A 14229-nucleotide genomic window follows, 5' to 3' on the forward strand; every position below is an offset into this window, starting at 1 on the left:
TAAATATTTTCAGTGACAACATGAATTTTTTTGAATTCTAACAGACTTTCAGAAATAAACTCTTTTCCGTACACAGAAAAAAAAGGATTTCGTGGCGCAAGTAATTTTTTCTATTATCGATTGAAAACTAAAATTTTCTTAGGAGAAAAAATTTCTTGCACTGAAAAATTTTCTCTTGTAAGGAAATTTTTCTATTTTAATTCCTACTGTGAAAAATCTCTTGAGGATAAAAATTTTTTCGGGGTGAGTCAAAATTTCGACAAGAAATCCTTTTTTCTGTGCAAACTGAGTACAAGTTTACGGATTTCATTATTTACAAAATTTTTCAGTCTTTATATTAAATTACCGCTGAGAATAAAATTAAAATGTAATTCAGCAGATACAATCAGACTAAATAACAGTTGGGTGAATTTGTTTTTTATTTTTTTTTTTTATTGATGGTATCTCAAAAATTCTTGTAATTATTTTTTCAGATGAATTACACTTGTATGATAATCAGCCTCGATTAATTAAAATTTCTCAATAAAACCGGGCGATTGTAGGGAGGGTGATTAAAAAAAAAAGCTTGTGGGTAATGTCCTTCCACTTTTAAATCTTCTTACAATCAAACTCTACCTCTTTGATATCATCACCCGGGGGTATATAGCGTGTTATTTAAAAAATCTATGCCTTTGAATAGAAAATCATTTATAAAAAATTAATTACACGACTATACTCATTGTACATATTATTTATTAATAATTAATTTTTTTTTTTAATACTTATCACTTTCAAAAAATTTAAGGCCTTCCCTCAGACGGTAAATTAATGATTTAATGTCACAACTAATTAATAATAATCATAAAATTTTTATTTTTACTTTTTTTAAAAAATTTTCTGCCATAAAAAAAGTATAAATAATTTGATAAAGTTAATGAACTTGAAAGTTGTAGGAATTTCTGATTGAAAAATAATTCCCGGTAATGAGTGATAAATATTTATTCATTAGTAATTTACAAATAGTTACCGATCTAATTCTCGGGAACGAATTTGAATATGGAATCGAAAAACGTGATTAGCATAAAAAAAAAATTTAATTAATGAGGTTTAACAGCTAAATGTCAAAAAAAGTCAGGTGCAAAGTTCTTGCGTGGCTACAATGCGTATTCTCGGTAAGTATGTCTTCAAAGAGTTTAACCACTGATTGCGCGCGCAAACGGTTATTTCCCACTCCCCTCGCAACCCGCGGAAAGCTCTCTATATATTTAACGGTAGCACGCACCCCAGTCATTGTGTTTCTCACGCGTTTCTCCGATCCACCAGTACACCGACCGATTCTACAGAAAATCCGATCTATCGGCATTCGCTTCAATTATTAAGTACACGAAAAAGTTTTACTTTTACTTATTACTTAATTATTTAAACCAAGACCATGATGACCACACGTTTCATTGGATCGGCATTTATTTTTGCTGCAATCACTTGTATTTTTGCTGTACCCATTCAGGTAATTTTATTTTTATATTAAATTACTAAGACATTTTTCTCTTAATTTTACTAGATTTTTTTTTTAATTAATTAACTAATTAAATTAAAAATAATTAAATTGTATTTATTAAAATGTAAGTCTTTTAACTTGTTGCTTCCTATTAAAATTTTTTTTATCTTCATTATTAAATTTATTTTTTTTTTTATACACAAAGTAATATCTTTATTCTAAAGAAAGGGCGGAGTTAATTAAGTTAATTAGTTAATACGATGGTCTATAAAAGTAACATCGAGGGTAGTTTCAAAAGGTGAATATGTTGCAATAAATTACCTTGTCCTGACATCCTTGAAAATTTAATAACGCGTTAGATATATGCACATTAACTTCCATGTCGTGTTGTTCATGTCAAGTTTACCCGCACGGTCACAACTTTTCCCATGCATACTGATACCTAAGTGAGGATCAAGTTTCCAGCGTGAATTCCTTGCTCGCCCCCCGTGATGTACACACCCGACAAAGCTCACTATGATTTTAAATTTATGCAACCAACATTTTTTAATTTAAAACATTACCAACTTTTCTCTTGCTGTTATTTTCACCAACTTTACACTGGAAATTATTTAAATTTACCGACCACAATTTTTTCCGCCATTAGATTTTATTTAATTCATAACAATTTTATATTAAGGGTACAGTTATTGAGGGTAAAAAAAATGGGCGATTAAAATCAAATTAAAATTTAATTATCTTTGTTATCAGCAGCTTCATGACGAGACAATGGGATTAAACGAGGGAGTTTATACGCAACCAGAACTTGCTGAAGCATTAGCGCGATCGTATGCAGCTTTAGGTGAGTTAATTATTACACTAAAAAAAAAAAAATAATTTACGCTTTGAAAAAATAAAAAAAAAAAATGAAATCTAATAGAAAGCTGCGAGTAAGTAAAAAAAAAAAAATAATAAATCGGGTGATTGGTAATGTTTATCGGATTAAGCTTTAAAATGATGGTGGCGATGCTTACGTCCAGAGGTGATTTATCAGGCTTTTCTTGTAAAACAAATGGACGCATATCCCGATAACACAGTCTGATTCCCTACTATACTGCATTGAAGCTCCTCTATTCTTTGAACTCCAGGAATTCAATATTTTCCCTGGTAATTTACGAAAATCCAACAGTTGACACTTTGAAAGCTTTCATCCGTAATTTTTTCGTCCCTTGGATTCTCTCGTTCTCATTGCTTCGCTTAAAACCCATTTAGTGTATGGCAATAGAAATTTTTGTGATCCAAAAGTTGTCAGCAAAAAAAGATCCTACTGCCAGATAATTTTATCATAAACGATCATTTTTTCCATTGAATTATTTATTCATGCCCTACTTTGTCTCTATGTCTGATAAAATAACATATCCTTCGCTATCATACTCGATGTCTTTGCGATCATGTAAAATATGAATATACAATACAATAAAATAAATCCGGAAATCCATTCGAATTTTCCTTCGGTCTCGAAATCATCAAAGCGAAATGTAAACGGATGTGTAACCCGAAGATGAACTTAAAGCTTCAAGACGTCTAGGTTCTTATTTGTAAGTTGGATTTGTTGTGCTTACAATCCGTCTCATCCGGGTAAGATGCTGCGGAAAAGCTTCGGCTATAGGGAATAGAGTAGAGAGCAAAATCCTTCGGAAGGACTCGCATTTCCGTGTGGGTATGAGTCCGTCGCGTGACTGACCTATAATGTAAGCTGCGGGTCTTTGTCGCCCTCGCATGCCGAACACTATGTACATAAACCAGTAAGCTGTTGCACTTGTTTGCTCACTTACTGAATGCTATTTAACAGAAAATACCTTTTACATTTTTTTATTGCACAGAAAATTGAGGGGTTGTTTTAGTTATTTTAAAAAAAAATAATAATTTTAAAAAATTGCTCATGCAGGTTCGTTGAAAAATGATGACTAACGCTGATTATTGTAAGCGGCAGTCGCGTGCTATGAAAAGTATAATGACAGTATAAAACCATCGTATAGATCTCTGAGGACTCATCATCGCACCTCAACGATGTTATCTTTATACACATTTTCAATCATAATTTTCCATCCGCGTCCTCGTTACATGTTTAAACATGTCGTTAATAATAATATAGAGCTTAACTAAAAATTATTACATTTCTTTTTAATTTTAATTTTAATTATATACTATGTGCTCTTATATTTATAAACTTTAATTATGATTTTTAGTCGGAAGGGACACACATTTTGTTTACACTTCATATTTTATAGTTGTATTTAAATTTATACAGGATTTGCGTTTCAAGTAAGATTAATAATCACACACTTTTTTGTGTTTTCCAAAAATTTATTCTCTTAATTTTATTTTATACAGCCAGAAAAATTAATTTTGATCTACAGATTTTTAAATTCAAAATTTTGAATTTCCGGTTGAAAAATTTGGTTTTGGAGCTCAATATAAACTAATTAATTTTTGGGGCTGTATTGGTCAAACAGAAAATTTCCTGCTTTCATGCTAAACTACTGTGACTCGTTAAAAAATTTTGTATTAATATTAAAATTATTAACAGCTTCTGTAAACTGACTTTATCTCTGATTGTGATAAAAATAGGTACGTATGACTTTATTATTTATAATGATGCCTGTTAGTTGGTAAAAATAAAAAAAAATTGCTTTGTTCAAAACGAGCCATTATTTCCATTATAAAATTTTTTTTTTAAACAGTAGATCGATAAATGCGTTGGCTTGTCCCGTAGTAATTTTCTGCAATTCGAATACTAACTCTAAAGAATAATAAAATTTTCAGAATGGGCCCAGCGCAATGGCGACCTGAGTGATGAAGATATTCGAGTACGAAATTTGGACCACATCGGAGGTGGCAATTTATTGCGACAACTACAAGAGCGTCATAATGGCCCTCGTTTACGTAATTTGGATTCGATCGGCGGCGGCAATCTTCTGCGTTCCCTCGAGCGCTCTGAGTTCCAACGACAAAACCAAATGCAATCCCGTCCCAATACCTACAAATAATAATAATAATTACCCTCAGATTAATAAGTTAATTAAGCCGATACTAATGTTATTGATGAGTACAATGTCTAAGCGAATAAAATAAAAACATTTTTCAATTAAAATAAATTTTTTTCATTTATCGCAAAAATAAAATTTACTATCGCAAATTAAACTCACTTTTGTTTTAAATTTAATTCGCCAGGTGCCGGAAGAATTCAAAACTCCAGAGACGAAACACGTGCCCATTTCCGTCAGCCATCTCGCTTGAATCCTGGACTGACGTTTGAAAACAGAGATTCTGATCTCCGCAGGTAAAATATTTTATCGTGTAAACATAAAAAGTCTTACATTTTTATATTAAAATATGTATCATTAATCATTTCTATACAAACATTTTTTTTAATTAATAATGAAATTAATTAACTTGAATGCACTTATTTATTCACATTCATCTATTTAATAATTTTGATTGTTTGAATGCTTGAGTAAATGTGTACATATATATATGATATAGCTATACCCACACGAGATGATCGTGAGTTACAATATAAACACAAATAGGAGAATACTGTGACGATAATAGTGACAACATTTGTATGATTATATCAATATAACTCGCGAGTAAGTTAATTTACATTAAATATATACGATAGACGTGTGGGTGCAGGCGAAGTTTAGCATTAAAATTAATGTCCTGTTCAGCCTTAATATCTTTAGCATTAGGTATTGTTAATAATTGTAACATCGGGGACATATATCAGGCATAAGCTACATTTCTTCTAATTATAGTACCTACATAATCGATGAACCGACACTATTGACTTTGCCACGTGTTCAAGGTAACTGAGAAAATACTAAGGAGCTTTTACTTACTACTGTACAAACAATCATAATCATAATTATATGAATAATGATTTTTTTTAATTTTTTTAGCTGCTTCAAGATATGACATTTGTATGAATATACCGCGTTACTAATTCCAAAAAACATACTTATTTTTATACGCCCTTTTGGCTTTAGGAAACTCTAAGGCCAAAAGGGCATATCGTTTTATTTTCATTGCCAGTTGTTTAGTAAACTTATTTTATGGTTTGAAAGTTGAAAAAAAAAAATTTGAAAACCAAAAGAGCGCGTAGTTTAAATTATACCCCCTTTTAGCTTTCAAAATTTTGTTTCCAATTTTTGACTTTAGAATAAGTCTACAATATGATTGGCAATAAAAAAAACATTACACGCCTTTTTGGTTTTAGAGAGTTTCATAAAAAAAAAGAGCGCATAAAATTATGTCCTTTTGGAATTAGTGACGCGATATACATATTTTTTGTTATCGGTACTTATGATTGTTAGTGTAATTAAAGGCAAGTTCGATCCCTTTAAAAATTAATTTATTGGTAATATTTTGCTAGTTACACGCACTAGAATCTTCAAATCAACTCTATGTAGAAAATTATAAACTTAAAGTAAATTTAACAATTAACTAATAACGGAAATCGTTAAAAAAATATTCAAACAAATAAAAATAGATTTAATGTTTTCATATAATTTTTAATTTATATTAAATTTAATAATAATAATAAATATCGTAAGTTAACACGGTATTATTTTCATCGCGAACAAAAGTAGTTTCGGCGATAAATATAGACAAAAAAATATTTCTTGTAATATGAGGAAAAAAGTTATCGAGAATTGTAACAGGATGTGTGAACTTTATTTATTAATCTTTATTATTATGAGCGGGTTTATAAAAGTGGTAAAGTTTAAAAATTTCAGACGGATTTAATTTCGGTAATTCTGTTGATAAGTACTTTGATCCGTGATATAAATAAACATTTGATGGCCACTCAAAGTTATACTCTACTTATATTATATTTAACTGGGCATTTATTATTACTTTTTATTTATTTATGTTTTAAGTGTCCTATCAATTTTTTTTATTCAACGTCATTGGTTTTGACTTTGATATACTTTTTATGACATTGATTTAATTATTCAATTACGTACCAGTCAATTTCGATTAGAATTTTTATTAGTATCTCGAAATTTCAATATTATCATCACAATTCAATTTGCTCGTAATTACAATTTTAAAATGAGATATTGAATAATTTTTTGTATATTATCGCCCTCAGGTAACTTTCGTCTCAAAGCTAAAAATTAGTCAATAAATAGTTCACCTGAGCATGCATTACATTAAAAAGAAACAATAATAATTCAATTATCGTAAAATGTTAATTAAATTTCAGGAAAAAAATTATTATAAAAAATTAATAATTATTGTGCTGCCTCTTTTGTGTAACTTTTTAAAAGATAAACAAAGTAAACTGTCGGTTAGTACTTTCGTTAAAGTTTCATTACTGTTTTTATTATTAAGTTTTCGTTTTCATTTATTTTTAATCCCTAGTCCCGACAAATAATTTCTTTCCTATTTTACTGTCGTGTATAATAAAAATAACCGAGTGAATTTTATTATTTTATTTTAAAGAAAAAATTATTTCGAGGATTAAATGACAAAAGTAAAAAAAAAAAAAATGTGATTCAGTTATTATTTATGAGGTGTTTTAAAAGTATTATTTTATTACGTGTAATAGGGCATGAACGATGTGATATCTGTCAAAGAGACTCGCACATTGTTTCTCGATTTGTATCTATCTCGAAATGACACAACACACGCGGATACGCTGATGAAATATCGAAATACATAAATGTGATGTTGATATTATTGTATATTTGAAAGACCGTGTCACGTTTAAATGAAATGTCACCCTCATGAGTTGGCTTTGAGACCTTTGATAAATATTCCTCATTATAAATTATAATGCCGGCAGGGTTTTAAAAATACAATATACAATATATATAAATATAAAGATTATATTTGTCGATGCAGAAAGTCAGGATGGCCGATCACTGTCAATGGGATGGAAATATATGAGGGATCATTGAAACGCAACATTGACGAGATTGATCGCACAGGATTTGACAACTTTGTCAAACGTAATTTCGACGAAATAGATCGCTCTGGGTGGGACAGCTTCGTCAAGAGACGCATCGCAAATGCCTATTTGGCAGCCAGGCAACATTAAGCAACTACCGACAACAAAATACTCTACTGTACTTAAATCAATATACATCTACTTAATATGCTCTCTACATCACTGACAAACTTTGAATTTATAATGGCTTATGATGACTTATTATCGTCAAAGTTTGACATTTATTTTTTACATAAAATTTAATAATAATTAAACTCAAAGTATTTATTTTTATGACTAAACTATATTATTGTTGGATCTATTGACAAATAATAATGTATAGTTTTAAGATTATCATTAAGGATGTCTATTTTAAACAAAATATCTTTAATTAAATTTTACACAGGAAAAAAAGAAATATTTTGCATTGTGAATTGAAGAAAAAATTTTTCTTAGGTCTGGAAAAAATTTCCTGGCGCAAGAATTTTTTTCTTGCCTCAGAAATTTTTTATTGCTCTAAGAAATTTTTTTTTTTTTAATATATAATGCAAAAAATTTCGGGCGAGTAAAATTTTTTTTCTGTGTATAAAAATACTGACTAAAAAAATAAAATTGTAATTTAAATTTTTCGGATGCACTAAATTATTATTGAATGTTATTCAGAAAATAAATATATTTAAATTTAAGATCTGTACTGATTAAATGTATGATATATATATGAAAAAAAAGAAAAATTTTAATTATTAAAATTTAATCAAAGTCTATAAACGTCACAATTTTACGTGTTTGTGGAAATGCCAAATTATTTGCACAAATAATAATAATAATAAAAATACTCTGCTTACATTTACTAAAAATGTTGCATGTGAGGTTTTATTGTCTCTCATATTTATTATTGTTAATTGTAAGTTATTGTAGAAATATATGAAAAATAAAAAGTCAATTAAAAAATTTAGTTTTCTTTTTTCTGATCACTTATCCGGTAGCGCACTCGTGATTCGCTGAATTTTTTAGCTCATCGTGGGCTTTTCCCTCCAGCTCCAGTTTTTTCTTTTTTCTCAGCACTCTTTTGACCTCGTAATTTATATCGACTGGCGTAGAAACCGTAACGCTCTCCATGTTATAATTTGTTCTCACCAGCTAAAGTTTTATGAAAATATATGAATAATAATAGTAATTAAAGATGTCGCTATTAAATTTTTGAGTACCTCGATAACTTTTTCCTCGAGCGCTGAAAACTGTTTCAAAACTCCAGACATTTTTTCATTCAGCTCCGTAAGATCGCGAGTTATATTCAGCTCCTCACTAATGTCATTCTCAATCTTTTAATTAAAAATTAATTTTAAATTCATTATAAATAACTTTTTATAGTTTATTTAGTTAATTTTTCTTTTTACTTCTCTAATAGCTTCCGATACTTTGGCTGTCGTGTAATCTAAGCTAAGTCTTGATTCGCGTACCTTTAAATTATTTATAAATTAACAATTTCTCTTTAATTTCAATTGGGGAAAAAAATTTTCCTCAAAACAACAACAAAAAAAAATCTTGTTTTAATTATTTAAACATATCGCACTTTGCCCGAAAAAAATTATTTTCAAAAATATGAGATAAAAATTCTGCATACAAATAATTAAAAAAATTTGAATTTTTACCCAACTCTCACCTAAATAATTAAATAAAACTTACAACTGAATTAAAGTCTGCGATTTCTGACACTAATTGGTAGTGATTTTTCATAACACGAAAAAACTGAAAGTAAAAATAAAAAAAAATAAATAAATAAATCCCATTAGTAATTAAACATAACTCGAAACTTACTTTACGTCCAAAATAACATGCGATACCAAAATTAACGAGCATCAGAATGACACTATTGAAAAGCAAGCTCATATACATGACTTAAGTGATTTATTATCTAGGAGCGAAATGAATAAAAAATATGTAACTAAATACCGAGGTTATAAATATGAAGGCGTTATTTGATTTTAAGGCATTCCCGCTACCGGTGGTCGATGGGGGGTCAGTAATAAACAGGCACCGCCTGCTATCATATCACAGTCACTAGCAAATGTCAGACTAGTGTTTACGTCCGCCGCAGCGAGAGCAGCCTGCAGCGCTAACCCTGTGCGAGTGTTCCGCACCCGTGGAACCCTTTAAAATATGCAAAAATATGAAAAACTTGAGAAAATAGGGGAAGGTAAGTTCATTTTAAAAACTAATCACTTCATTGAGTGTCCAAATAACGTGAATCTGTCCACGGGTTAATTGGACACAGGTGATTTTCGGTCTAGTGTTTACTGCGAGTGGACACTCCGGTGTCCTTGGCGGTGCTCTATAATTTATATTTTTTTTTTTATTTATTTACATGGTGAAATTATGGGTATTTATTTATTTCAGGTACATATGGTACTGTTTTTAAAGCAAAAAACCGCGAGACTCATGAGATTGTTGCCTTGAAACGCGTACGGTTGGACGATGACGACGAGGTAATTGTTGTGTTTACTATTTTTATGTATATTTATAACTTGATAATGATTTATTGACGTTTTGTTGTTTATTTTGATAATGTAACTTAGGGTGTACCGTCATCGGCATTGCGTGAAATTTGTTTGCTCAAGGAGCTTAAACACAAAAATATTGTACGTCTTTACGACGTACTGCACAGTGATAAGAAATTAACTTTAGTATTTGAACATTGTGATCAGGACCTTAAGAAATATTTTGACAGCCTAAATGGTGAAATTGATTTAGATGTTGTCAAATCATTCTTGTGAGTATTTTTTTAAATTTTAATTTAATTTAATTCAATCCCTCTCTTTTGATCACCAATTTATTATTTTAATAAACAGATAAAGTAGTCTTGTCATAGATTTCATTTATTTAAATAATTATAACCATGTAAATTAAAATTGTTGATAAAATTTCAAAGTATAATTATTCTGGAATTAATTAAAAAATTTTTGAAGCGTAAGTTTTTGAAAGAAAAAATTTTTGTCTGTCTTGTTATAGATTTTATTTATTTTCTTACTGACTAAATTAATTTTTAATTAAAATATTTATTTTGTATTTATCGAATTATTATTTAAGTAAAAAATATAGAAGCGGAAAGTAGATTTTTTTATGCTGTCAATAATTACAAGCATGGAAATTAAAATTGTTGATAAGGTTTCAAAGTTTAATAATTCTAGAATTAATTAAAATTTTTTCCACTGCAAGTTTTTAGAAGAAGAAATTTTAATTTTAAATAAAATTTCGGACTTAATTATTTTTATCAATTATCAGTTTCCTACCGCCCTAATTAGCCAACGACTTTTCTACATTTTCTGTTAATAATTATCGGATACGTTGTTGCATATCTACATACGCATGCTTACATACTTTTCAGCTGAAAAAAATTACCATTTTTTCCCTGCTGTATAAAAAAAAAAAAAAAAAAAGAAATTAGTTCGGTTCGTTACTCAAGTTCACGGACGTCGGTATAAATAAATGATCGCCAGAGACTTGGATAGTAAAAAGTTTTATAAAAAATAAATAAATGTCCTAAATATTTTTTTAGGTATCAATTATTACGTGGACTGGCATTTTGTCATAGCAAAAACGTGTTACATAGAGACCTAAAGCCACAAAATTTACTGATAAACAAAAATGGTGAGCTGAAGTTGGCTGACTTTGGATTGGCCAGAGCATTCGGTATCCCAGTTAAATGTTACTCCGCAGAAGTCGTGACGTTATGGTACCGTCCACCAGACGTATTATTTGGAGCAAAACTTTACACAACGTCAATCGATATGTGGAGCGCAGGATGCATATTCGCTGGTACTTGAACCTTCTTCAAAATATGTGTCAATGACACAGTAATTATCACAACAGTTTAAATTAAATTAAATCAATTTACAGAATTAGCGAATGCAGGTCGGCCCTTATTCCCCGGATCAGACGTCGACGATCAGTTGAAAAGAATATTTAAAATGTTGGGTACACCTACTGAGGAAACGTGGCCAGACTTAACTACTCTTCCAGACTACAAAGCTTTTCCCCAGTACCATCCTACCCAAGGATTAGCCCAAGTTACTCCAAAGCTCCCGACCAGAGGCAAAGACTTACTCCAGGTAACTTAAGATCTTATGGTTGATGCTTAGAATTGTTAATTTACTTAAACATATTTTCGTCTGTTGTCTTACAGAGATTATTAGTATGTAATCCAGCGCTGAGATTATCAGCAGACGAAGCGATGGCACATCCCTACTTCAACGACTTGAACCCAGCGATAAAAAACGACCGATGTCAATAGCGGGGCCTCCTTTAATTACCACCAGCTTCGACTTACAGCGACCAAGACCAAAATACACTCCAGGAAAAATTATTTATTACAATAATAATAATAAATAAGTAATTAAATAAATAAATAAAATAATTAATAATTAAATACTTACGCTGATGTGCGTCCGTAAAATTGTGAAAAATATTCGCGAGTCTTATTTTGTATGCAATTGTCCAAAAAAACTAATCAATAAATTATCGACTTTACCACGTACTCACGTATATATTATTATTTATTTAACAATATCATTTAAATAAATTATAACAGTAATTAGGTGTAAAAAAATCAAAACATTGTCTTACTTCACATCGCATCGAAATGGAACCTGTGAGCCTCTTGCAGTTTTTCTATTTTGTCTTCCCTTCTTTCTTTCCAGTAGAGCGCTATAATTATCACGGATATCAGACCGCAGGTTCCTGTGAGTGCTGCGGCACTCAGTAAAATTAATTTGCTTGGAGTTACGAATAATTGGGCTTTCCATCTGTTGGCCTCGTTTATCGGGTTCGGTATCACGACCATTTGAGAGTTTGGAATTATCTGCAGCCACTCCCGGTGTTTTCCCGCGACCTGGATCATTAAGAGGAATTCAAATTAGTTTGCTATCAAAAGAGATGTTAATTTTGTTGATAAATAATTTAAAAAATACCCCAATAGTCAACGTGTCGATGAAATTCGGGGTGCGACCAAGCCCGAAAGTGGTGTAGGGCAAATTCAAAGAGAAGTAAGCGCTCTGAGGAAGTTGTGCAGCTATCGCCTCGCGTGGATAACCTTCTTGGGTTTTGGTCTTGTAGGCAATCGAAGGTCCGGGTAAGTTGGTACCGTAAGTCCGTTTCTTTTTGCCCAGGGAGCCGGGCGATATTGGGTACTTGCTGTTAATGAGACCGGTGAGAACCATCACTTTGATGAAGTTCGCGTCATAGTCGAGGCTGTTTTTGAACGCCCGGGTGTGGTACTGACTGGTGGTCTTGTCGTACTCCACAAGAATAACGTCCAGCACTCCGTCCTGGTAAAAGTCATAAAACACACCCATCACTGATTCATTCTGGAAGGGGCTTAGCGCACTCCAGTGGACCTCGAAAGTACGATTTACGCCACCGCAGTTGTCACAAGGAATGTTTTCTAACAGGAATGTTCTTATTTTGTTGTCTTTGGTGGTTTGGAGAGTCGCAAGTATGTCGGGGTAGCCGTCCATGTTGAAATCGCCGGCGTGCAGAGTAATTGCGTTGGTATAAAGAACATTTTTCCGGCTGTCTGGCGGCACGAAACCCCAGACTTCTTTCTTGTCGTCGGCGAAATTTATCTGCAGGTTGTGCCAGCCGTTGTGGTAGACGGCGATCGTGGAGTTCCGGCAGTAGTAATCGAAACAAAGAGGAACCACTAGGTCTAGCTTGCCTTTCAGTTCAATGTCGAGGTAAAAAGATTGACCGACATGACCGCCGAGATCAGTGACTCCGAAAGGCCACTCGACGCTGGTGAAATGCTTGAACCCACTGGGGATCCCGTGCCAAACTTCAAAAGCTTTTTCCGTCGTGATCATCAGATCTGGCAGGAAGTCGCCATTAAGATCAAGAAATGAGTTTGAATGTGGGTTTTTCATTGGCTCAAGTGGAAGTTGATTGAATTTTTCCATAGGAATCGCTTCTGGTTTCGTTCTGTTGTGGTTTATCCAAAATGTGCGTTGATTGTTTATGTCAGTTCCCAGTAGATCGATGATCATGTCCTGGTTGAAATCAATTGCCAAAGGCTGCCCACGCATTGTGATGAATGGTTCCGACTCATTGGAACAGTTGATAGCTCCAATACCACCCCAGATGATGTGGACTTGGGTCAAGTCGAGACTGGAGTCATGGGTCGTTACCAGGATATCCATAAAGACATCTCCATCGTAATCGCCTGGAACTACGCTGGTAATGGAGTTCGTGAATGAGCATGTCAGGTTTGATGGTCGCAGTATTGGCTCTTGATCATGAGCTAGCATGATTTCCAAGGTCTTGGAATCTTTCGTTAGCACAAATACGTCAGTTAGTTCATCAGAGTTAAAATCACCAAATGCAGCTGGTGAAAATTCTAGAAAACTTCCGAATATTGATGACGTTATGTCACTTGTACTCACGGTAGCGATTGTTATCAACAACAACAATAATATTTTCTTGGTCTCCATTTTTGCTTGGCTGTTTTCATGAGCTCCTGGATGCACATGTAAATTAATCAGCTGATAAATATTTTAAATAATAACAACACTCACTTGATGATTGTTTACGTTATAGAGACAATTATAATTTTTAAAAAATTCATGTCGTATAATTTCGTGGTTATTAATTTAAGAAGTGAAATTACAGTGAAGGTCACACATTTATATGTATGATGATTCAATTATGAGTAATTTACTTTTTTTCTATATATAAATTTATTATTACCACTGACAGCAGATGACAGCATGAAACGCCAGTT

At 31.7% G+C, this 14229-nt stretch overlaps 4 protein-coding genes across 6 annotated transcripts; 2 read left to right on the forward strand and 2 right to left on the reverse strand.

Annotated features, from left to right (window-relative positions):
• The first annotated feature begins 1287 nt into the window (after positions 1-1287).
• On the forward strand, positions 1288-7754 carry LOC103569780 (orcokinin peptides). Of its 2 annotated transcripts, none has more exons than XM_008547264.1 (4): positions 1288-1486; positions 2228-2318; positions 4691-4799; positions 7373-7754. In XM_008547264.1, exons 1-4 carry the CDS (start codon positions 1412-1414, stop codon positions 7566-7568), a joined length of 471 nt encoding a protein of 156 aa, XP_008545486.1. In that variant the 5' UTR covers positions 1288-1411; the 3' UTR covers positions 7569-7754. The 2 variants fall into 2 exon arrangements, with proteins under 2 accessions (XP_008545486.1, XP_008545487.1); XM_008547265.1 differs by having other exon boundaries at positions 2231-2318.
• A 666-nt stretch (positions 7755-8420) lies between these two features.
• LOC103569843 (uncharacterized) lies at positions 8421-9438 on the reverse strand. The gene is made up of 5 exons (XM_014441851.2): positions 9276-9438; positions 9144-9206; positions 8855-8917; positions 8666-8779; positions 8421-8597 (listed from the first exon to the last, which is right to left on the reverse strand). The coding sequence occupies exons 1-5, from the start codon at positions 9351-9353 to the stop codon at positions 8433-8435; spliced, it is 483 nt and encodes a 160-aa protein (XP_014297337.1). The 5' UTR covers positions 9354-9438; the 3' UTR covers positions 8421-8432.
• An 88-nt stretch (positions 9439-9526) lies between these two features.
• LOC103569778 (cyclin-dependent kinase 5) lies at positions 9527-11991 on the forward strand. Its single transcript, XM_008547261.2, has 6 exons — positions 9527-9654; positions 9855-9943; positions 10034-10227; positions 11014-11273; positions 11355-11566; positions 11641-11991. Exons 1-6 carry the CDS (start codon positions 9618-9620, stop codon positions 11746-11748), a joined length of 900 nt encoding a protein of 299 aa, XP_008545483.1. The 5' UTR covers positions 9527-9617; the 3' UTR covers positions 11749-11991.
• Position 11992: 1 nt separating this feature from the next.
• Positions 11993-14229, reverse strand: LOC103569779 (T-cell immunomodulatory protein). 2 transcript variants are annotated; one of them, XM_008547262.2, is made up of 3 exons: positions 14196-14229; positions 12425-13965; positions 11993-12345 (listed from the first exon to the last, which is right to left on the reverse strand). In XM_008547262.2, exons 1-3 carry the CDS (start codon positions 14215-14217, stop codon positions 12082-12084), a joined length of 1827 nt encoding a protein of 608 aa, XP_008545484.1. In that variant the 5' UTR covers positions 14218-14229; the 3' UTR covers positions 11993-12081. The 2 variants fall into 2 exon arrangements, with proteins under 2 accessions (XP_008545484.1, XP_008545485.1); XM_008547263.2 differs by lacking the exon at positions 14196-14229 and adding an exon at positions 14024-14189.

The sequence above is a fragment of the Microplitis demolitor genome, chromosome 3, assembly GCF_026212275.2.
Source record: "Microplitis demolitor isolate Queensland-Clemson2020A chromosome 3, iyMicDemo2.1a, whole genome shotgun sequence".
NCBI classification, from domain to species: domain Eukaryota; kingdom Metazoa; phylum Arthropoda; class Insecta; order Hymenoptera; family Braconidae; genus Microplitis; species Microplitis demolitor.